The sequence below is a fragment of the Lissotriton helveticus genome, chromosome 11, assembly GCF_964261635.1.
Source record: "Lissotriton helveticus chromosome 11, aLisHel1.1, whole genome shotgun sequence".
Classification (NCBI taxonomy): domain Eukaryota; kingdom Metazoa; phylum Chordata; class Amphibia; order Caudata; family Salamandridae; genus Lissotriton; species Lissotriton helveticus.
Genome location: NC_136072.1, coordinates 1,124,303,163 through 1,124,328,513, shown reverse-complemented (window position 1 = coordinate 1,124,328,513; position 25,351 = coordinate 1,124,303,163). Strand labels below are relative to the sequence as shown.

Sequence of the window (25,351 nt, the reverse complement as noted above, 5' to 3'; positions counted from 1 at the left end):
TTTCTCTCCCGCCTGATGTGGTGGACGTCATCTTGTCAGCCAGGCGTGACTCCACTAAGTCCATCTATTCTTATAGATGGTCAAAATTTGTTACTTGGTGTGGAGGGAATTCTATTGACCCTTTGAGAGCCCATTTGTCTGATGTTCTCCAGTTTGCCCTGTCTTTGGCACGGCAATGGCTTGCTGTTGCCACAGTAAAGGGTTATCTTTCTGCGCTGTCGGCATTTCTCTGTTTGCCTGACCAGCCATCTCTTTTTAAGTCTCCTGTGGTTTTACGGTTATTGAAGGGCCTCACAAATAAGTTCCCTCCTACTCCTTTTATTGTGCCTCAATGGGACTTAAATCTTGTCTTGACCTTTTTGATGGGTGCTCCCTTTGAGCCTCTTCACAAATGTCCTTTGAGGTTTTTGACTCTTAAGGCAGTCTTCCTCGTTGCAATAACCTCTGCAAGGAGGGTAAGTGAGCTTCAGGCTCTTAGTTCCAAGCCCCCTTTCTTGACCATTCATGCTGATCGAATGGTTCTTAGGACCAGGGCTGCTTTTCTTCCTAAGGTGGTTACTCCTTTCCACCTTGGTCAATCCATTACCCTCCCTACCTTTTATCCTCCCCCACACCCTTCCAAGGAGGAGGAGAGGTTACACCGTCTGGACCCTAAGAGGGCGGTGTCTTTTTACTTGGACAGAACTAAACACTGTCGTTTGGATGATCAGCTCTTCGTTGGGTTTGCTGGCTGCAAAAGAGGAAGAGCGGTCCAAAAAAGAACCCTGTCAAGATGGAGCGTACTATGTATAAAGATCTGCTACTTTTTGGCCGGTAAGGAACCACCAGAGGGTATAAGGGCTCCTTCTACAAGGGCTAAGTCTTCAACCTCGGCATTGGCTAGAGGTGTTCCTGTAGAGGATATTTGCAGAGCCGCGACTTGGTCTTCCCTCCACACTTTCGCGAAGCATTACTGCTTGGATTCCGAGGTGAGGAGGGACGGCCACTTTGCACGCTCTTTCCTCCAGGATTTCCTGGTTTAGAAGAGTGGACACCCTCCTCCGGGAGTGGGGACTGCTGTGGGACTCTATTCACAAGGTGAGGAATCCACACGGCAGATGTATCTATCAGAAGAACAAGTTACTTACCTTCGGTAATGCTTTTTCTGGTAGATACAATATCTGCCTGTGGATTCCTCACTGACCCACCCGCCTCCCTGTTGTCCACTCTTCTATGCCAGAGTTACTGTAATGTGATGTATATTTATTTTGTTGTCAAGGAAATGTTTCAATTGCTTTCCTGCATTTGCTTTACACTGTATGTTTTGCCTTGACTATTGTGTACTGTGTATACTTTGGATATATCTACTGTCATTGGTCCGTCCGTGTGCCTCGAAGGCACGGAAAAAAGGGCAGAACTGATGTCATCACGCCGGCGTGGTCCTGTTATAGGCGTCGGTGACGTCAGCGGAGTCGCGTGCGATGCCGTGTCTCTATGACGTCCAAGTCCACGTCGGCGCGAGGCTACGAAAAGAATTTCCGAATGTTGCTGACGCAAGGGGATATTCACAAGGTGAGGAATCCACAGGCAGATATTGTATCTACCAGAAAAAGCGTTACTGAAGGTAAGTAACTTGTTCTTCTTAGCCACACATCCTTTGCCAGAGAGTTTGGTGGTTCAGGCTGCATGCTCTAGGCAGTATGGCCCTAAAATCGACAAATGCTACTTGTTTGCTAGGCAGATATATCCATGCTTTGATGGATACAGTGAAACAGCTATCTCCTAAGCTTCCTGAGGAGGATAGAAAGAACTTTAATGAAGTGATATCTGACACGCAGGCTGCAGCTCGGCAGGTCATACAAAGTGATATGGACACAGCAGATTCAGTGGCTAGGATCATGGGGTCTTCGATCGCCACCAGAAGAGCTGCTTGGCTAAAGACTTCCGAGTTTCTGCGGATGTTCAGGCTGCTCTGATGGATTTGCCTTTTGATGGCACAGGCCTTTTCGGAAAGAAAGCTGATGCTGCTTTGGAAAGGTTTAAGGATAGCAGAGGAACGGCAAGATCTTTGGGTTTGCAAACTAGAGGCTCTGTCGCCAAAAGATACAAGGGTTTTGGAAGGTCTACTTTTCGTACCTATAAGCAGACCCAGCAGCAACAGCAGCAGCAAAATCCTTTGTACAGGTCCTACAGAGGCAGACAAAGGGGTCGTTCTCGTGGACGTCAAGCAAAGTCATCAACATCTGCTTTGTCTAGAGGTGTACCTGTAGAGGACATTTGTAGAGCGGCGACATGGGCCTCCCTCCACACTTTTGCAAAGCATTACTGCTTGGATAGCGAGATGAGGAGGGATGGCCATTTTGCGCGCTCTGTCCTTCAAGATTTTCTGGTATGCAAGAGTGGACACCCTCCTCCGGGAGTGGGGACTGCTGTGGGAATCTATTCACAAGGTGAGGAATCCACTGGTAGATGTATCCAATGGACGAACAAGTTACTTACCTTTGGTAACGCTTTTTCTGGTGGATACAGTATCTGCCTGTGGATTCCTCACATGCCCACCCGCCTCCCCGTTGTCCACTCTTCTATATCTGAGTTTATGACAATGTTTAAATGCATTAATGTGTTTATATATATATATATATATTTGTTATATATGGTGTTTTTCATGCATTATCTTCACACTATGGGGCCCATTATAATCACGGACGGACTTGAGTCCGTCCGCGATCACAGAGGAGGAGGGAACCTCCGCATGGGCATGCGGAGTTCCCTCCTGTCCAATTAGGATGTGACCGCCACCCTGGCGGTCACATCCTCTATTTGTAACATTCCGGCGGGTGCTGCTTCAAGCTGCACCCGCCGCAATGTCACAAATGCATACATTGCATTTGTATGCAGAAAGCGGCAGGCACCGCGCGGTGCCTGCCGATTTCTGCATACAAATGCATGGGGGTACCATAGGTATGCCCCATGTGCACCCCCCACGTCCCCTTCACCCAGGGGGCCCGCTACGGGCCCCCGAGGTGAAGATCCACATGCTTTTCCTCGGGCGGTGTCTGAGAGACACCGCCACCTTATTAGGCCTTTTCCGCCGCGGTTGTAAGCCAAATGCGGCAGAAAAGCGGCAGACAGAAACCAGGGTCCACCAGCCATCCTAATGTGGCGGTGGGTCTTTGGTGGGTCCGCAGAGGATTTTCCGCATCCTCCGGGCCGGCGGTGGCTTCCGCTGGCCCGGAGGACGAGGAAAATCCTCCATCGTAATCTGCCCCTATGTGTGTATTTTGGGATATTATGCACTGGGTACATTGTATATGTATATGTCTACTATCATTGGTCCGTCCGGGTGCCTCGAAGGCACGGAAAAAGGGCGGAACTGATGTCATCACGCCGACGTAGGCCTTATAAAGAGTCAGTGACATCAGTCGGAGTCGCGCGCGATGCCGTGCTCCTATGACATCGTCCACGCCGGCTGCTACAAAATAATTTTCCAAACGTTGCTGACGCAGGGGGATATTCACAAGGTGAGGAATCCACAGGCAGATACTGTATCCACCAGAAAAAGCGTTACCAAAGGTAAGTAACTTGTTCTTCTGTGTCCTGATCCTCTGTGTCCTGGTCCTCCCCATGATCCTAGTCCTCCTCCGGGTCCTGGTCCAGTTCCTCTGTCCACATCCACCTCCTGGTGGATGACCTCCTTCTGATCTTATGGTCTGCTGCCTGATCCTCCTCCTTCTTCTGCTCCATCTCCTATTCTTGGTCCAATTCCTTAACCTCCTGGTCTTCATCCTGGCCTCTCTTGTTCCTCCTGCTCCTGGTTCTCCTGCTCCTGGTGGTCCAGCTGCTCCTGGTCCTCCTGCTCCTGCTCCTCCTGCTCCTGGTCCTCCTGCTCCTGGACCTCCTGATTCTGGTCCTCCTGCTCCCTCTGTTCCTGACTGTCCTAGGTGACTCTAGGGTGATCTTAAAGTCGCCTGAGCGGCCTCAGAGATACCCAGGTGGCCTTGGTGGCACTGGGCCATGCTCGACGGTTCTCTTCCAAGCTCTGAATCTCATCATTGCTGTTTCTTCTGTTCAGGTGGTGGAGACTGATAACACAAACTATAACACCATAGTAGAGGCCATGAAGAGCGTGTCCCTTGAAGGTAAGAACTTGGTGAACTAGTTCCATTGTTGCATACCGGCACATGCATATCAATGATGACTGTGTGCTTTCCACTTAAGGATAATGTAACATAACGTAACATAATGTACTGTGACGTATGCATTTAAGTTCAGATGAAGATGAAAGGGCCAGAAAGCAGAGTAGAAAATGTTCAATCAGGTGGTGGGATGGACTGGAAGATAAGATATTGAATCATCGGAAATGAATAGGGATTTAGCAAGCAGCAAAGAGAGCTTTTTAAGCAATGCATTCTGGGTTCTACAGGGTTAGCAGCGAAAAAGTAAAACAGGAAATGATGCAGGGGATAGCCACATTAACAAGATCCCGTTGGGGAGGTTTGGAGCATCAACAGAAGGAAGAGACGGGACCAGGACATGTTGGAAGACTGAGGAACATGTAACGAAGGGCAAGATAGTCATAGAAGAAGAAATTAAATGATTGAGCAACAAGGAGAAGAAAAGATGAAGTCCCTGTCCTGGGTGGCAGCCTATACTCTATCCCCATACATCTTTTAAAAAACGGCAACAAAGGTCGCAGAAGACTCTTCATGACCATATTCTTCATGCTAGGACTATCATGGTACCCAGGAGATGGACTATTGCCTTGGGAGATGGATGTATAGTCAGAGGGTGGATTTGTGATGTCATTAAAGTCCAGGGGCACCTGTACATAGAACCACAATGAAAAGATTTCTTAGATATTCTTTGAAAGAATGTTTTTCTACACCTCTCACTTTCACCTTTTTCTCACCCCCAAACTAATCTGTTATGTGATGCCCCTGAAACATATGACACACAGAACTTGATTGACATTCTTTTGATCCAACGCAGAGCCACCATTTTCTTTGGTTGGGCTCTAATTGTTCAATAGCCAGACACTATTTTAATCAGACGATGCAGTGGACGAGCAGCGTTAGTTTCGCCAACATTACTTTTAAATCACCTTGTGTTTGTTTTAATCTTGGAACTGTTCTGTGTTTTTAAAAAAAATATATCTAATTCTGAGGGGCGTGGTCTAGCGGACCAACATGGCAGACACTTTCTAGGCGAGCTCCAGCAGTCACCTCATACTCCTGCCTTATTCTACCAGATTTTCAGCCATACATCCCCTGACACCATTCCCCAAGTCGGATTGGACGGAGACCTGGTGGGCGGCGGCCCAGGATCAGAAGGGGCAGGGGAGAAGCTTTGAAGTTTGGCCTCTTGATGCTAGGCCGGGCAGCTGAGCGGCCCTGGTGGAGTCGGGGGCTGTGTGGTGTTGTTGAGCCTGCTGCCACGGACTAGCCCCACAGGCTCTCGGAGGTGGCCCACTGGTGCTTGACGACCTGGCGCCAGCCATGGGAACTGGGCAGCCTGGGCGGGCAGGCTGCCCTCGGAACTGCAGCGGCTTAGATGGCCCCCACGGTGCTTAGTGGAACTGCGGCTGCACGGTGAGCCGGCATCCATTCACCGGGCACTAGAGAGGAGCGGCGATGCAGCTGCTAAAGGGCCACAAGGGAAGACACGGAGGTCCTGACCTTTCTTGCTGTCCATGCCCGGATTGACTTGGGCAGCCCTGTCTGGCCCGCGGGTTGGGAATCACTGGCTGCAGCGGCTGAATGCAGCCTGCGGAGGACACTCGAGGATTGGGCCGACATACCAGTGAGGTGACACAGGTGTCCAACTACATGCCCACTGCCAAGTGAGGAGCCCATTAGGGGCAAGGGGTGGCATACTCCTGACTGCAGAAGCGGCCCGGCAAGGTCTCGCTGCAGCTAGTGGTAAAGGGTGGGCCCTCTGGTCATTGCCGTCCACAGCTGGTAGCCGCCGCTTGCCCCCCCCTCCATCGCGGGCCTGCCCACTACACTGTGGACAAGATGACTCCATAAATTTTGGTGGCTCGCATCCTTCCCGGGGGTATTCACTACAGACCTCTTGGGTTCCAGGGTGCTCAGAACTTTGCTGTTGAGACCCTTTTACATGTCGAGCGCCGACAATGACTTAAGAAAAGCCCCCAGGCCCTGCAACTAAAAAGAGCACGATTGATTGTTTTACTGGGGCTGCAGTGGCAGGCGTTGATACTGGTGAGGCTCAAGGTAATACATTGGACAACGCGGCATTGTTAGCTGCTATCACCCAGACCAAACAGGGGTGGCGTGGTGAGCAAAAGAACGATGGATTAAACCCAGATCTTTGTGACAGAGGGTGAAGGTTTGCATTGTTCAGCATTCCGTCTATCAATTGTTCCTTTTGGTTTTGTTGCCCTAAGTGGGAAGGGTACACCCAGACATGGGTCCCGTGCTCACTGCGCCCCTGGATTCAAGCTAGCCTGGCTGATGAGGGGTGATGCCCCGAAACCAGTCCCAGGATGCTTGTTTCTAGTCCAGGGAGGATCTTGCTTGGCAGTTTGGGCTGGGCTTCTCCCATGAGGGGCAGGGTCAAGACTGATTTGCATGTGGCTCAATCCAAACTGTGGTGGTGTGATGAGCAAAAGAAGGATGGATTAAACCCAGATCTTTGTGACTAGGTTTGAATGTTTGCATTGTTTAGCATTCTGTCCATCAGTTGTTCTTTTGCTCGCGACATGCTGGATGCGAAGATTAAGGCAGTTGGCTCTGATGTAGCTCTGCTGAGCCAAGACCTTCGAAAAGCAGTGGAGCACACTACTGAGGCTGAGACTTGTGTTTCTAATGTTGAATATGTAGTAACCACACTACAGCAAAAAGTTAATACCCTCATGACGATGACCAAAGGGGTCACTGCACGAGTGGAAGATGCTGAAGGTCGGCCCCACCGCAACAGCCTTCGCTTCGTGGGATTTTTGGAGGGGTGAGAGGGAGAGGATATGGGCAAGTTTCTTGCCCATTGGATTACTCAGTGGTTATCATCAGTTCTCCAGTATTAGGGGTGTCTTTCATAGATTCACATGCCTGAATCATTCCCCGTCGTCGGAGTGGGAGTCCCACGGTACATAAAATAGCAATAATATGCCATAATATCATTGTAAAAACCAGTAATTCCTAACCAGGAAGTAAAGTAGCCCAAGCTACAGGAGAAAAAACTTCCACACTCATGACTATCCTAGTCATTTTGTATAGACCAAACTGCAGCCAATGAGGCGACAGCACCCACCAGAAGGTTCTCCCCAGAGGCTCAGGCTCTCAGATTTTCTACCGCACGTCGTGTGAAGGGAGTCTCCCTGAGCTCTGCTCAGTACTTCTCTATTTTTCTTCTGGAATCTAGTGATTTGAAGATGTCTACTAAGAAATCTCTATTCAGGCCTTGTGACTCTTGTGGAAAGCTCCGGCTTTTTAAAGAAGACCCCCACAAGAAGTGCATTTACTGCCTGTATCCTGAACATCAAGTGAAGGACTGCAAGATCTGTAGGACCTTCCCTCAGAAGACCCTCAGGGACAGAGAGGGCCGCCTGCTTTTGTGGCTACAAAAGCTCAAGGATTCGGATTATCCTGCTTCTGAGGTAGGCAGTATTGCCTCTGGGTCTACTTCAGCCTCTAGGAAGAGAGCTGCTGATGAGGTTTTAACTTCTCCTGGGGCTAAGGTTGCAAGGAAGTAACAACCTGTTAAGGGGAATGAGAGGCCTTCCACATCTAAGGCTACTCCCCCTGTTAAGGAGAAAACTGGTTCATCTACGCCCCCGAGAAAATCCACAAAAAAGTTACCTCAAACATCTTCTGAGAAGACTTTACCTCAGAAACAGACCCTGTCGGCGACGACGCCGTCGTCGACTCCCTCGTCGACGAAGTTCTCCGTCGACACTACGTCTACATCAACGGTAACTTGTTCCTCTCCTAAGCCTGAGATGATCATGCCGACGGCGTCTTCATCGCCGACGATGGTCTATGTTAATGTTAGACCTATCTCGTCGACGACAGAGTCTTCATCTTCTGCCGTCGGCGGCTAAACTTAAGAAGATCCCGTCGACGACACCATCGACGCTTGTTCTCCCATCGAAGAAGAAGCCACCGTCGACTGGATCGTTGACGGCTACCACACCGTCGACGAAGACACCATCGTCGACGAAGATGTCGACGAAGATACCATCGTCGACGAAGCCAACATCGTCGATGAAGACACCACCGTCGACGGAGCCATTATAGTCGATGACGACAACTGTACCGTCGACGACGACCTCATTGTCATCTACAGTCAAACCCAAGTTGACAAGTCCTTTGGTAGAACCCCCGTCGACGCCACAGCTATCTTCTTGTACCATTTTGCAGGTGTGGTCGCTGTCTACGGCTTTTCTGTCGACGCCAAAACCGTCTTTGCTTCAGAGACGTGGTTCAGCCTTGGAACCTTTATCTCCTCTACATATTTCACCGCAGAAAATACCTCTACAGGTTCCAGACAAGCTACTGGATTCTGAGGACAGTGATGAGGATTCTCTTATTGAGGAAACATTTGGAACGGCTACAAGTCATTCCGAATTGAATATAAAATATCAAGAGGATGACCAAGAAGATCAGCAGTCGCCTGGCAAATGACATCAACTGTAACAAATGTCCCTTCAGCTCAGGTGCCAATAGCATTGCTTACCAACCTTCAATGCATGCTAATTGACTATTACAGGTGTTTTCCGCCATCAGAGTCAGCTGGCTCTGTACCTCCTACACCTGTGGTTGAGACGCCTTTGCCTGACCTCAGATCTCCGAGGTCTCCTCCACCTGCATCATCTAATCAGCCGGACGAACACCGTTCTTCAGACGAAGAAGAAAGAGAAGAAGGAGAAGTCGATAACGAGTCATTGATGTCGGAGTGGGATGATTACCAGGTTCAGACTCCTTCTCTGTCGCCACCGGCTACTTCAGATTCACCGCCAGTGGACGTGGGAGGATTCCACCTTTTAATGGAGCGGGCCACGAAACGCTTCCACATTCATATGGAGCATACAGAACAGGAATGCTTCCTATATGATTTTAACGACCAGCCAAGGAAGCAAGCAATGTCTATACCTATTATAGATTTCATTTGGAAGGAGGGGATTAAGGTCATGTCTAACCCGGCTTCCATTCCTCCTGTCCTGCCAAGGATTGATAAAAAGTATAGGGCTCCATAGAAGTCCCCTGCTTGCCTTATAGGACAACCTAAACTGGATTCAGTAATTGTTCAAGCTGCAGAAAAGAGATCTAGGAACCCTTCATCTCCAATCGCGGCTCCACCTGATAGAGACGGTAGGCACCTGGATGCCATTGGCAAGCGTGTTTCAACTATGGCAGCTACCACGCTCTGAGCTGCTAACTCATTGGCTATCCTGGGCAGATATGACCGGCAAATGGGGTCAGATATCTCGCCATACATAGACCAACTTCCAGAACCTTCCAAGTCTGAAGCGCAAAAGATCCTGCAGGAAGGTGAAAGAATCTCGGCTGAGATTATTGATTGTGCTGTTGATGTGGCCTCAACGGGCTTCAGGCAATTGGCAGGTGCTGATGTCCTGCGTAGGCAAGGTTGGCTACGCTCCACTTCATTCCGTCAAGAAGTGCAAACAAAGGTATTGGATATGCCTTATGACGGAGAGTTTCTGTTTGGTCCACAAGTGGAAGAAGCCCTGCAGACAATCAAAAAGGATACAGAAACCGCTAAATCCTTGGGCACCCTGCAATTTCGTAAGCCGCCCTCTCGAGGAGCGAGAGGACGTGGATCGTTCTCTAATCGAGGCGGATATTCACAACAGTCCTCTTACAGGCAGGGAAATCAACGCTATCAAACACAGCGTTATCAATCCTTTGGTAAATGAAACAATAATTATTTCCAGAACAAGAGGAGACCGGCCTACCACGTAAAGGATAAACGACAATGAGCCTTATCACCTGCCACCGCTTCTGTCCCAAATTGGAGGACAAATATCAAAATTCTACTCAAAATGGCCATCGATAACATCGGACAGGTGGGTCCTGGACATTGTGGCCACGGGCCATACCCTCGAATTCGAACAGTTTCCTCTGAACGTTCCACCAAGGGGGCAACCTCCAGCTCATCTAAAGGAGCTGTTTACCCAAATCAATTTGATGCTGAAAAAAGGAGCAATCGAGAAGGTTCCTCAAACGATGAGGGGAACAGGATTATACTCCAGATTTTTTCTAATAAAGAAGAAGTCCGGAGAATGGCGTCCAATTCTGGATCTCCGTGCCCTAAACAAATATCTGAAGAAGCTAACGTTCAGAATGTTATCGCTACAGGAAATACTGCATCTTCTGTAGGCTGGAGACTACATGGCCACCTTGGATCTCCAAGATGCGTATTTCCACATCCCCATCTTACCTCGACACAGAAAGTTCCTGTGATTCAGAGTGGCTGGCAGGGATTATCAATTCAAGGTCCTTCCCTTTGGACTGCGCTCGGCACCCAGGGTCTTTACAAAGGTCCTGGCTCCAGTAGCAGCACACCTCCGGCTGGAGGGAATACAAATATTTCCATATTTGGACAACTGCCTTATCAAGGCCAGTTCTTACGCAGACACAGACAACCATTTACAACAGTGTCTAGCTCTCTTTCAATCTCTGGGCCTTTCCATCAACGTCAGCAAGTCCCAGTTGGTACATCCCGAAGACGAGCTTCCTTGGGGGCGACCCTAGACACCCAGCTGCTCCAAGCCTTTGTGTTGGACGAAAGACGAGTAAGAATACAGGACATGGCTCGACATCTACTTTCAAAAAAGTCAGTTTCAGTCCGACGATTCAAGTCCTTTCTGGGGATGGTATCGTCTTGCATTCTGTTGATACCGAATTGCCGTCTCAGAATGAGGCCTCTTCAAGAAGAACTCAGCTTACAATGGCTGCAGGTATCGGGTTCATTCGAGGACCTCATCCAGATCACCCCTCGCATGTGGGGTTCCCTTCTCTGGTGGATGCAAAGAAGGAATCTGCAACAGGGCTGCGCGTTCCTTCAGGACGCACCAAACTTTACGATCACCACGGACGCATCCCTCGAAGGCTGGGGAGCTCATCTTAAGGGACTGACGATCAGCGGCAAATGGAACCCTCAGCAGAAACGTTGGCACATCAATCTGTTGGAGCTGAGAGCCATCTTCCTTGCCCTCAAATCATTTTGAGTAATCATTCAAGGAGCCACTGTATTGGTTCGCTCAGACAATACGACAAGTATTCACTATGTCAACAAACAGGGAGGGACAAGATCGGCTCTCTTGTCTCAGGAAGCCCAGGAGCTATTAGACATAGACATTAGCATCTACGCTACTCAGCGCAAATGACGGTTGACAGAATTATCACAGACTGAGGCACAGATGGCGGACCTAGAGACGTGTGGTTGAGGAAACGAGTGCAGGTTGGCGTGCCGGCAGTTGGGCGTAGCCCAACAGTTGTATCAGAGGGTCATCTTGGTGGAGGCCAAGGGTGATTGGATGGCCTCCCAAAGTAGGATATATCAATTGGGGATAAGTATGGGAAGTTGCTACATAGACTATGCCAGAATGCCCGAACAACAGTTCAGGTTCTCACCATTTGGGATGATTAGGGAATACTGCTCACTACTCCTAGCGCAGTAGCTAACATCATGCCGGCTATTATCAGACTATGTATGCTGATAGAGAGGTTATGACAGGCGCAGAAATAGCAGACTTTTTAGATGCCCTGCCTTTGCTGTATCAGGTGTTTTACTTATCTAATGCCCCCATGATGCCACGGCCGCACCCCTACAGCAAAATGTCAAACTCGATACTTATGGAGTTGCTTCATACCTCTACCTGTCTTAGGACCTGCGACATAGAGCAGGACATCTCGTGTTTCAATCACTGGCTGATGAAGGCTATTGATACCATTGCGCCTTTGAACATCTACTCCTCACAGAGACCTAAGCCCTCAACGCCTTGGTTTTCTGATGCCCTCAAGTCAGAAAAATCACTTTGTAAAAGGTTAGAAAGACAATTGCGATCCAAATATGACAAGGGCGCAAAATCAGTTTACCAAGTCGTCCTCAAAAAATATCATGCAGCTATCCGACTGGCCCAAAAAGCATATATTGCAACCTCCATCTCCGAGGCGGAAAAACACACAGCGAGAGTTGTTTAAACACATCAGCTCTTTTCTTTCCCCCATGGCAATAAAAACTTCCTCACTCCGACCAAAGAGCTATGAGAGGGCCTATCTGACTTTTTTAGTAAATCCTGGCCATCTATGAACAGTTCCCGGCACAGAGTCCCTCTCAACAAGAAGCAATGGCTTACTCCTCTACCGGACCATTACTGTCCAGCTTTGCCCCATAACCATAGAGGAATCAGCAGTGGAACTCACAAATTGCAAGTCTCCTTTAGATCCCTGTCCCTCTGCCATCCTCCAACATGCCTCCCCGGTGGTGAATCCAATATGAACAGACTGCTAAATGAATCCCCAGACTGGGTGCTGGCTCCGTCCAGCTGGAAACAAGCTCTTCTCCCCTGCTTAAGCAGCCTTCTGCCGACTCTACGGGGCACATTATCAAGACAGGCGATAAAATTATCGCTGCTTTAGCAGCAGAAAACTGCAGCTAAAACGGCGATAATGGGCCTGATAATATGCTCTATGGATTTCCAATTGAAGCTCATATTAGATGTCCTTCACATTTAACACGGGCTTCAATTGGAATTCAATAGTGCATATTATCAAGCCCATTATCGCCGTTTTAGCGGCAGTTTTCTGCCGCTAAAGCGGCGATAATTTTATCGCCTGTCTGGATAATATGCCCCTATGGTTCTTAGCAACTTTAGAGCACTTTCACTCCTTCCTACGATTGCTAAATTTCTTGGGAAAAATGAAAATAGGCGGATATCATAGTTCCAGTCTAATCATTTGCTCCATGGCTCTCAATCAGGATTCCATGCTGGCTTCAGCACGGAGACCAGTTTGCTTGAAGTCTCTGAATATATTAAAACTAATCTAGATTCTACCACCCCGGTCATGGTAATGCTTCTGGACCTCTCCTCGGTATTCAATACAGTCTCTCATCCTATTCTGCTTGAGAGACTTGGAAATATTGGTATTAGAGATCAACCCCTGCTCTGGCTTAAATTCTTCATCAGTGAGCGCTCCCAGGCTGCTTTTCTTCCACCTTTGACCTCTGCATCAAAACCATTAGTGTGCAGAGTCCCTCAGGGCTCTGCCCTCAGCCCCACACATTTTAATATATATCTGGAGCCCCTGGTGAAAATAGTCGAGTCTTGGGGAGTGAGAGTTGTATCCTATGCGGACGACACTCAACCCTTCCAGGTCATCCAGAAAAAAAGAACCCATGTCCTTGCGTTCTTTCAAACTTTGTCTCAAATCTGTAGTGAACTAGATGAATGCCGGCTGTCTAAAACCTAACTCAGGTAAGACTGAGATTCTTTTCTTTGACGTCAAGTCCACCCCTGAACCTAGCCTATGATGGCCATTGGAAATCAGCCTCCCCCTTCCATCCCCTGTGGTAAGAAATCTACAGGTGAAATTCAACTCCGACCTTACCTGTGAGCCTCCGATCAAGGCATTGTCCGCTTCTTGCTTTTTCACTCTTAGGTCCCTGAGAAGGATGCTGTATCTTATCCCCGTGGAGTTTCGCAGGACAATTGTCCATGCTATGATTACCTCCAGGTCGGAGTACCACAACAGCTTGCATCTGGGGTGCCCAGCCATTCTTATTCAGCGTCTCCAAATCATCCAGAATGCTGCTGCAAGATTAATTCTCAGGATTCCCCCCTGGGTTGCGGTATCAGGACTCCTACGTCAGCATCACTGGCTTCCAGTGAATAAAATAATCCAGTTTAAACCATTTGCTGCGTGCGTCGGCCAATGGCCGTCACGAGTACTACCTCTGTAGTGCTGCGCATGTCCGTTGACCGACGCGGCCCCGCCCACGCAAGAAAACGCCCACACCGCGGTGGATTTTCGCCGCGGTTAACGGGTTAAGGCACTCAACCTTGCCTTCAGGGCCTATAACCGCAAGAGACCTCTCTACCTTAGGTGTCGCTTCAAAACTTACATCCAGGAGAGATCCTTGAGATCCAATAATCTCAAATTTTTCCAACTCCCCTGCATTCAAAAGACCAGAAGAGGAGGGTAGATCTTTCACCTGTTTGGCAACTAAGTTGTGGAACGCCCTTCCGCTTGGTCTGAGAAGCAGCCCATCAGAAACTGTTTTTAGAAAGAGCTTTAAAACCTTACACTTAGACTCCTGAATAAACATCATTCTGATAGATACATCTGCCGTGTGGATTCCTCACCTTGTGAATATCCCCCTTGCGTCAGCAACATTCGGAAATTCTTTTGTAGCTTCGCGCCGACGTGGATCCGGACGTCACAGAGGCAGGACATCGCGCGCGACTCCGCTGACGTCACCGACGCCTACAATAGGCCCGCGCCGGCGTGATGACATCAGTTCCCTTTTTTCCGCGTCGTCGACGCTAACGGTTTTCAGGGATCGTGTAGTAGCTTACAGTAACTTTGTTACTATTTTCGTATTATTGTGTCTATCTTCATTCTCTTCGGGATGTCGTCGAAGAAAACTGGATTTAAGGCCTGCGGTGAATGTGGCAAGACTATGTCTATCACCGATCCTCACGAATGTTGTGTCTGGTGTTTAAGCTCAGACCATGATGTCGAGGACTGTTCTTGTTGCAGGAAGATGACTCCGAAAGCCTTGAGAGAGAGGGAGGCAAAACTCCTCGTGGCTAAACTCAAGAGCAAGAAAACTAAAAAATCTTCGAAGTCTCGATCTCGTCGGTCGAAGTCGAGGTCGAGGTCTCGTTCGAGGTCACGCTCGGAGTCGTCTTCGGCTCACACTTCGAAGTCTTCGAAGAAGAAACACAGGAAGAGGAGCCATGAGTCACGTCATCACTCTGGGAAGGACTCTGGCTCGAGACCGAAGTCCCAGGTCAAGCTTATGAATAAAGAAGTGGAGATTTCGGAGTCGGAACATGAGGAGGCTTCGCATCCGGGTTCACCCGAACCTCAAGAACAGGTCCATTCTCCGATTGTATCCAATCCTTCTGGTCAGGAGGATGAAGGTGAGGAGCAGGGGGCTGGTGGAGCCGAGGTTCCGGCACCTGATGGTTCGTCGACTCCGGTTCCTGCACCCGAAGAAGAGGTCGACGTCGTGTCGACTCCACCTCCTCAGGAACATCCCAGAGGTCCATATCCTGAGTTTCCGACTCCAGGTCAGGATCCTTCTCAGTTCCTGAACGCCATGTTTGGTGTCTATTCCAGGGCAATGTTCCCGTCTGGTGCACCTGTTGGTCCCACGGGTCCTATGGCCTTTAACTTAGGGGTTCCTCAGGCTTATGCCCCTGCACCCTTCATGCCTTTTATGCCGGCTCTACCACTGCATTGGCATTTTCCGACACCGCCGGTGTCGTCGACGCCGAAGCGCACGACGCCGGTGCCATCGACGCCGATCCCATCGACGCCGATACCTGCGACTCCGAGGCAGGATTCTGCCCGACCTCGTGCGGATAGACCCCGTCCGACTTCGGGTTCGACGCCGGCACCGACCCCGTCGGAGTCGATTCCGGATCCATTGGCTTCGGTGGTGAAAAAAAAGATCTCGGAGAAAGGCCCAGAGACTTCTGGAAGAAGAGAAATATGGGTATTCAGATACTGAAGAAGGAGAGTTGCAGGATTCTGAGGATCCGTTTGAGGATTTGTGTGAAGCCAGTGTGCTTGAACTATCGCCTGAATGGGAATTGGCTTCTGTATCAAATGTTCCATCAAAGGATGTGGTACCTTACCACACTGTTATTAAAAAAGCAGCGAGTTTACTGAACATTACTCTACCCACTGCTGATTATAAACCTAATATTTTAACTGAGGTGCTTCATTCACCCTCATCTGTGATTGAACCTATGTTGCCCTTCAACGAGGCCTTGTCTGAGCCTATCTATGAGGTCTGGAAAAAAACCTTATCTGCTCCTGCAGTTTCTAGAACAGTGGCGAGGAGATATAGAGCTGCACCGGAGGACCCTGCATTTTTAACAACGCATCCTCTGCCTGAGAGTTTGGTGGTGCAGGCTGCCTGCTCAAAGAAATCTGCTGGTGCGTTTCCACAGGTTCCTGGGGATACGGAATCCAGGAAGCAAGATCAAAGTGCCAAAAAGATTTTCTCATCAGCCAGTATGGCATTAAAATCAACCAATGCTACGTGCCTGATGGGAAGGTATATCCATGCTTTGATGGACTCTGTCAAGCAGTTGATTCCGAAGGTTCCTGAGAATGACAGGAAGGATTTTCAAGAAGTGGTTTCGGACACTCAAGCAGCTGCGAGGCAGGTCATCCAGAGTGGTCTGGACACCGCAGACTCAGTGGCAAGGATCATGGGCTCCTCCGTGGCCACCAGGAGGGCTGCCTGGCTCAAGTCATCAGAGTTCTCTGCAGACGTCCAGTCTGTCTTGATGGACTTGCCTTTCGATGGTTCAGGCTTATTTGGCAAGAAGGCTGATAATGCCTTGGAGCGTTTTAAGGACAGTAGAGCCCCTGCAAAATCTTTGGGTCTTCAGTCCAGAGGTACTACCGGAAGACGTTTCAGAGGGTATGGCCGATCTTCCTTTCGATCTTACAGATCATCCCAGCAGCAGCCTCAACAGCAGCAGAATACACTGTACAAGTCGTACAGGGGCAGACAAAGATCTCGCCCTAGAGGTCGTCAAGCTTCCTCCTCCTCCTCCTCCTCTCCTTCCCAACCCCCGACCAACGCAGCAAAGCAGCCCTAGATCCGCCATTCCGGATCATGTGGGCCCAGTGGGGGGTCGGCTTACACATTTTCTACAAGATTGGGAATTAATAACATCGGATCTTTGGGTTCTCAATCTTGTAGAGAATGGGTATGCACTTCCTTTCCAGGAATTCCCTCCCAATTACCCTCCTTGCCAGGGTTATTGTTCGGAAGACCACCTGCTTCTCCTGCAGGAAGAAGTCCTGGCACTGTTCCGAAAAGGTGCGATAGAGGTGGTTCCAGAGCAGGAAAGGGGTCAGGGGTGCTGCTCCCGGTATTTCCTGATCCCCAAGAAAGATGGCAGGCTTCGGCCAATCCTGGACCTCAGGGTTTTGAACCTTTACCTGAAGCAGGAAAAGTTAAAAATGCTCACTCTTGCACAGGTTCTTCAAGCGCTGCTGGAAGAAGACTGGATGGTGTCGATCGACTTGCAGGATGCGTATTTTCATATTCCCATCTTGAAGTCGCACAGAAAGTATCTCCGTTTCACGGTTGGGTCACAGCACTACCAGTTTGTGGTCCTTCCGTTTGGTCTTACTACTGCACCTCGAGTCTTCACCAAGGTGATGGCAGTGGTGGCAGCTCATCTCAGGAGATCGGGGATTCATGTGTTCCCGTATCTAGACGACTGGCTGATCAAAGCGGAGTCGCCGGAGAAGGTACTCCATCATCTGCAAGGGACAACTCAGTTGTTACACAGGTTGGGTTTTTCGATAAATGTACCCAAGTCTCACCTGGTGCCCTCCCAGCGCAACCTGTTCATAGGTGCGGTACTGGACACTACTGTGTGTCGCGCATTCCCTCCTCCTCAAAGGATTCGCGACATACAGGAGATGATTCCTTTATTTTTCAATGGAGCGGTCGTTCCAGTCCTGAAGGTTCTTCGCCTGCTCGGTCTGATGGCTTCATGCATTCTGTTGGTCAACCATGCACGCTGGCACATGAGGGCACTCCAGTGGTGCCTCCGCAGGCAGTGGTATCAGCACAACGGAGATCTCAGGGAGTCAGTGAAGATCTCCAGAGAAACTGCGGCGGATTTATCTTGGTGGGGTGTGGAAGGCAATCTGTCTCAAGGGAAGCCTTTCCAACTGCCTCCATCGGTGGCCACGGTGATATCGGATGCATCCACTCTAGGGTGGGGTGCTCATCTGGGGGATCTGGAGGTCAAAGGTCTTTGGTCTCCAGAGGAAAGGTTGCTTCACATCAACCATCTAGAATTGCGGGCGATACGTTTGGCACTCAAGGCCTTCCTCCCTTCCCTTCGCGGTCAGTCAGTGCAAGTCCTGACGGACAACACGACCGCGATGTGGTACGTCAACAAGCAGGGAGGAGTAGGGTCGCAGTGTCTCTGCAAGGAGGCTCTGCGCCTCTGGTCCTGGGTTCAGGACCATCGGATTTGTCTGATGGCAAATCATCTGGCCGGAGTTCTGAACGTTCGTGCAGACAGTCTCAGTCGGCAGTTCTCTGCCGATCACGAGTGGAGGCTTCACCCAGGAGTAGTTCACGACATCTTTCGGATGTGGGGGACTCCTCGGGTGGACCTGTTCGCCACTCGCGAGAATGCTCACTGCCTGTCATTCTGCAGTCTCCAGTATCCGTTGCAAGGAGCCTTGGGGGACGCGTTTCAGTTGAGTTGGGGAAATCAACTCCTTTACGCGTTTCCTCCCATACCCTTGATTCCTCGGGTTCTGAGGAAGATTCGCCAAGACCGGGCCCAAGCCATTTTGATCGCCCCGGATTGGCCAAGAAGGGTGTGGTACTCGGACCTTCTCCACCTCTCCTCTCGCCCACCGCTCCGTCTCCCTCACAGGGCAGATCTCCTCTCTCAGATGGAGGGGCAGGTTCTACACCCCCACCTCCAGACCTTACACCTTCATGCCTGGAGATTGAGCGGGGCAACCTGATTTCTTTTTCTCTCCCTCACGATGTGGTGGATGTCATCTTGTCAGCCAGGCGTGACTCCACTAAGTCCATCTATTCTTATAGGTGGTCTAAATTTGTTGCTTGGTGCAGGGAGAAATCTATAGACCCTTTGAGGTCCCATTTATCTGATGTGCTCCAGTTTGCCCTTTCTTTGGCTCAGCAGGGGCTTGCTGTTGCCACGGTGAAGGGTTATCTTTCTGCGCTGTCGGCTTTTATCTGTTTGCCTGACCAGCCTTCTCTTTTTAAGTCTCCCATTGTTTTAAGGTTTTTGAAGGGCCTCACTAATAGGTTCCCTCCTACACCTTTTATTGTGCCTCAGTGGGATTTGAGTCTAGTTTTGTCATTTTTGATGGGTGCTCCTTTTGAGCCTCTTCACAAATGTCACATGAGGTTTCTGACTTTCAAAACGGTTTTTCTCGTTGCAATCACCTCGGCAAGGAGGGTAAGTGAGCTTTAAGCTCTTAGTTCCAAGCCCCCATTCCTGACCATTCATGCTGAACGAATGGTTCTTAGGACCAGGGCTGCTTTTCTGCCAAAGGTGGCGACTCCTTTCCACCTTGGTCAATCCATTACCCTTCCTACCTTCTATCCTCCCCCTCACCCTTCCAAGGAGGAGGAGAGATTACACCGTCTTGACCCCAAGAGGGCGGTGTCTTTTTACTTGGACAGGACTAAAGACTGTCGAGTGGACGACCAGCTCTTCGTTGGCTTTGCTGGCTGCAAGAAGGGAAGAGCGGTCCATAAGAGGACTCTGTCGAGATGGATCGTCCTCTGCATTAAGATCTGCTACTCTTTGGCCGGTAAGGACCCGCCAGAGGGTATAAGGGCTCATTCAACTAGAGCTAAGTCTTCGACCTCAGCATTGGCTAGAGGTGTGCCTGTTGAGGATATTTGTAGAGCGGCAACTTGGTCTTCCCTCCACACTTTCGCGAAGCATTACTGCTTGGATTCCGAAGTGAGGAGGGAGGGTCACTTTGCGCGCTCTGTCCTTCAGGATTTCCTGGTTTAGAAGAGTGGACACCCTCCTCCGGGAGTGGGGACTGCTGTGGGACTCTATTCACAAGGTGAGGAATCCACACGGCAGATGTATCTATCAGAAGAACAAGTTACTTACCTTCGGTAACGCTTTTTCTGGTAGATACTATATCTGCCTGTGGATTCCTCACTGACCCACCCGCCTCCCCGTTGTCCACTCTTCTATGCCAGTTGTTTATATGATGTATTATTTTATGGTCAAGGGTTTGTCTATTTCAAATGTTTTATTGCATTTGCTTCACACTGTGTGTGTTACCTTGATTTCTATACTGCGTATACTGTGTATATGTTTACTGTCATCGGTCCATCCGTGTGCCTCGAGGGCACGGAAAAAAGGGCGGAACTGATGTCATCACGCCGGCGTGGGCCTATTGTAGGCGTCGGTGACGTCAGCGGAGTCGCGCGCGATGTCGTACCTCTGTGACGTCCGGATCCACGTCGGCGCAAAGCTACAAAACAATTTCCGAATGTTGCTGACGCAAGGGGGATATTCACAAGGTGAGGAATCCACAGGCAGATATAGTATCTACCAGAAAAAGCGTTACCGAAGGTAAGTAACTTGTTCTTTAGCATCCTTTCTGTGAGGGCTTTGGTGGGTGTTCCTTCTGCTCGCGCCGGGACTCCTCCTAGGAGGTAGCTGTGTGCTTAACAAATGTATTGTATGGTATGATGTTTCACTGACTTGTGTCTTTATTGGGTCAAAGAGAGGTCTCATTTTGCTTGTTTAGCCTGTAAACATTACCTCAAATCCTCAAATTGCCAATGTATTTCCACCTGGCCTCTATATGCCACCTACTCAGTTCTCCACTTTTTTACCCTCTTTTGACCTATTGTCTTAATCTGTGTTTTTTCATTCCCAATGCAGGACAGTTTGTGGAACTGGCTTCCACATTTCGTCTGGATAGCCTGCTCCCTAGAGCAGACACACTTTCACGATATTACCGCTACCGTGGTTCTCTAACGACACCTGACTGCGCTGAGGCTGTGATTTGGACAGTATTGGAAGAACCGGTTTACATCAGTCGTGCACAGGTATGACCCCGATATCACCCCCCTGCAACAAACCACATTGGGAACGAGGTGGAGGGCGGACCCAGTATCAAGCAGACCCTCAATGCAATGTTAAGACCAGGGATACGGGCACAGATGGGCCACACTCCTGTGAATGAAGCCAGTCTTTGAAGACAGAGTAACGCTGTTTTGAAGAGCATGGTGCCATGAATGCGAATAGTGAGGTTTTTGTGAAGAGGAGTAGCCAGCAATAGGGACTGAGTGTGCCTCCAGTGGCATTCATGGGGGCATATTTTTGAGAGCTTGCGTCACGTTGACTTAATTTAAGTAATGGCAAACTTTAATTTCCAACTCAGGACTATGGAATAAACTGTTGTGCAGTATTTACGTTTAAAAAACTGAGGCTCAATATTGGTTTGGACTCCCATTGTTTCGCAATTATTCCGCAATGATCGTAAAAACATTGTGAACACTTGAAGACAAGAACCTCATTTTGAAAGAGAGGGAAAGGGTTAACAGATGGAACAAGCATGAAGCAAGGCTCTGAGTTAGCTTTATGAAGCTACACAAAGCCACTTTGTGTGGTTTTGAGTGATCTCATAAAACTGGAGGAAGACAACACAGCACAACCCGCTGCATTGCTTACTCTGCGCAAGGGACGTGTTCCATGGGTGTTCCCATGCAAATCACATGGTTAATGACGCATTCCCATATTAACCGAACCTGGTAAACCTGGGAATGCTCGCAAGGTGAGGTGTAGCAAGAAGAAATATCTTTATTTCTCCTCATTTTTAATCTGTCTGTATTCTGCAGCACACATTGAAAGAGGGAAACACCTCTATGGATTGCTTTTGTGCAGGTAGGTGCCCCTTTCTGCACAAAAGCAATTATGCCTACAACACAGGTGCAAGGGTGCCTAGGTTGGCGCAAGGCTGCCGAAATATCACCACCTCTGGGGGAAAGGACAGAAATGCACTAACTTGGATAAATACAGTACATTCCTGCCCTTTTCCTCTGGAGCAGCGTGGCACAGCATAGTGACTTGCTGCGCAGCACTGCGTCAGAAAGTAGGTATGCCTTATGATATTTGGGATGGTGAATAGGTTTTGCTCGACTGGGTAGTAAGAAGCAATGATGGAATTTGTAAGATCCAACTGAAGTTTATACTATTGTGCTGCTACTGTGCAGCGTCAGAGACTATGCCTTAGTGATGGAAGAGGTGTGGCGCAGCGGCCAGGGTGCCTGACTCCAGACCACAGGGTTCACGGTTCGATCCCCGGCTCCGGCAGCAGGTTAGCCCAGCACCATGTGACTCTGGGTAATAGCTTGCTTAACCTTTTCCGTGCTTATGGCCTCGTCATGAGGCACGGGGCTCCGGTGCTCATGACGAGCTGAGCTCGTCATGAGCCGTGGAACGCTCACACTTGGGGATAATTCCCCTGCTGTGCTGAGCGTTTCACGGGAACGGGTGTGGTCATGACGAGCTCAGCTCGTCATGAGCACACGAGCACTGTGCCTCATGACGAGCTGAGCTCATCATGAGCACCGAGGCGCTGTGCGCGCCCCCGCCCCCCAGCACAGCGGGGGAATATGCCCCGCACAGAAGGGGTTAATCTTCCCGATGGCCCCCAGCACCGGGACACCTCACCGAAAGTAGCTGTGCACTTCTGATAGATACATCAAATACTGGCATTTTATTTATGGTGCAACGCTTCACACATCTCCTCTAGTTTTCAAATACCAGGCTTGCTGAACTTAGTCACAGCTTCGCAGGGGGGCCTCCTAACAAGATATACCATAACACTTAAGATGATAAAGTCACAGTGCATGACTGGGATTGGAGGGCTAGAGTGGAGGAACTACCTTGTCGGACAGGACCATTTTGGAGGTGGAAGAATCGGAAATAGTCTCTATATTGCTCTGCAGGTCAAGTCTGCCCCTTGTGTTGCATAACAAATGATTTGTTTATCTGCTTTTGCGAATACAGGTTAACGTCTTTGTAGATACCCTCCACTTCACTGCCACTGGGGAAGCAACACAGAAGATGACCAACAACTATCGACCAACACAACCCCTGAAAAATCGGAAAGTCTCCGCCTCCAGAGACGCGACAGTTAACCGGGGGACAACATCGAGCATCAGCGTACTTGCACTGCTTGTCCTGCTCCTGACTGGACAGCACATGGTCTTTTCCTAAAGACTCTCCCAAACTCACCTCACCCTCCAAAATTGTTTTATTGATTTTAAAATGTGTCTTACTGTGACAGCACCTGCACTTCCATACTGTGATTCTGCCTGTAATGCACTGGAAATGATTGAATGTAAATGATATGTATAATATTATAGTTTAACATTGACAAAGAAATTTAGTTTGTTATTTGAAGGGGAAACGATTTTTAGAAATCATAGGATAGAGTTTATATATGAAAATTCTTGTTATGCAAGTGATAAAGCTAATGAAAATATTTGATGAGGCACATGTAACACTTTATACTTGTCGAAAAAATGTTCTTTCTCTCTCTATATATATATACATACAAATACATTATTTAAAATACTTTGCAAAAATCAAATAAATCTTTAGTATTTCTTACATGAGGTATTGGATATCGTATTTCTTTTACTTTTTTTAACAGAAGTGAGCTCACTCTGCCTCCAGTGGCAATTATTGAGAACTACAACTAGAAAAATTACTGTCCCCCTGTTGGACACCTTTAATCGAAGAAACCGGTTTCATGGCATGCAGCTCCAGTCATATGTCTAGAATGTATCTCTCTGAAACTTTCCGCTCTTAATTAGTGCTTTATGTGGGACAAATAAGGTTGTAAGTTGCCACAGAACACATGTAATAAGAGCTTAAGTAGGAGACCCATGAAAGAAGTGTGTGATGTACTATGTATGGGTTCGAGTAACGGGCCTGATAACATGTTGGAGAGTCCGACATCGACAGCTCGTTGGTGGCGAACCCACCGACATCGGTCCCTGCGGTCCGCCTGGCCATTACGATGCAGCAGGTGGAGGCATCTGGCGGAGGGACCGTCCACCACACTTCCGACGGGCACAAGGAGGGTCAGTAATCCATACAATGAGGGCAGTGCCTGCTCCAGCACCGCCGCAGTGATTACAATGTCCCTTTCGGCCTGCCCTTTCATAGCGACTCACCCAAAATGAAAAGGCAGGCAGAAAGTGACTTTGGGGCACCCTATCATGGCCCCTTTAACCCTGACCCTCTGCAATGGGCATGCATGGTACCTGCTATATAGTGCAGGGATATTTTAAATGTGTTTCTTTTCTTTTGGGGCGTGTGAAGGCGGTCCCATTGTAATCCGGGCAGCACGACCACCGACTTCTAGTTGGGTGGTCCTGCTTCCGACCGTCATGGTAACCAGGTCCTATGTGCTCACTAAATTCCTAAACATAACTATACTTTGCTGAGAGAGTAAATGAAACAGATGGATTTGGGCTCTAATTACATTGTTGTTTAATTGGCTCTTGATAGAGTTTGGCATGCGCACTTGTAACATGGAGGGATCTAGCAACCCTTCAACATTACATCGTTTTTGTTAATTGATTTAATGTAATACTTATGAATATATATATATATATATATATATATATATCCAAGTCAGCTTCTCCTTCCAAACGGTAAAAGAAAGCAAAGGACACTGCAGGATATGTAGAGGCTTGCTTTATTTTGGATTCGGCATAACCGGTTTCGGCGTGTGCCTTCGTTAGATGCTCATGTCCCAAAATGCGTGCACCGAATGTCTCGGTGTTTAATGGGCTCCTTCTCCAGGTGGTTTAGAGGCCCCGCCTGCTTCTGTTTCCGCCCACTTGCGCTAATTACGGGGACTACCAGTCCCACAATGCTGCATGTCGACAGTCCGGGGATTAGGGAAGCCGCTGTGTTGATCTTGCATTACCTGCCTCTACCCCCATTCTCTCTTGCCCCAAGCTTTCCTAGTGCACAAGATGGGAGACACTGAAAGGGTTGTCAGAGTCTCACCTAGTTGTCTAGGTCCGCCGTAATCCAGCAGCTTTATGGCACCAGCTGATATGTGTATATATATATATATATTCACTGAAAAAACCACAGGTTATAGACCATATATAGTTAGGAATTAGCATTTAGAAAACCTTATTTTACTCACACAAAACCATTGAAATTCCATATATAGTTAGTTGCACTAACTATATATCGTGCACCCGCAATCCACTGCTGATGATGTCACATATTACATCATTCATGACATGGTCAGTGACATCACTGATGACATCACTGATGACATCTCAAATGACATCACTGATGACATCACTGATAACAACATCCAGTGATTTTTTGTTTCTATAAAGTTTAAATATGTCTTACATATTGAAGAATGAGTGGATGTGTAAGTGTCTGGACGAAGGATTTAGTAGGTGCATGACTGACTGTATGAGTGAGTGATTAAATGTGTCTCACTGACTGCATGGGTTAGTGACTAAACTGTCTTAATTTGTGCATCATTATGTCTGTTGTTCTGTAAACTGCTGCATGTGTTGATCAGTAGCTATATGAGTAACTATATGGGTT

At 48.7% G+C, this 25,351-nt stretch overlaps 1 protein-coding gene across 1 annotated transcript in view; it reads left to right on the top strand.

The window, feature by feature from the left end:
• The window catches only part of LOC144792693 (carbonic anhydrase 15-like), a 180,976-nt gene extending 157,605 nt beyond the window's left edge, over positions 1–23,371 (top strand). Inside the window, exons 6-8 of the mRNA XM_078667847.1 lie at positions 4,052–4,118; positions 20,633–20,799; positions 22,766–23,371. Of these exons, the coding sequence (XP_078523973.1) occupies positions 4,052–4,118; positions 20,633–20,799; positions 22,766–22,975 (444 nt within the window). The 3' untranslated portion in view covers positions 22,976–23,371. The remainder of the gene's footprint in view (positions 1–4,051; positions 4,119–20,632; positions 20,800–22,765) is intronic.
• The last annotated feature ends 1,980 nt before the right edge of the window (positions 23,372–25,351 follow it).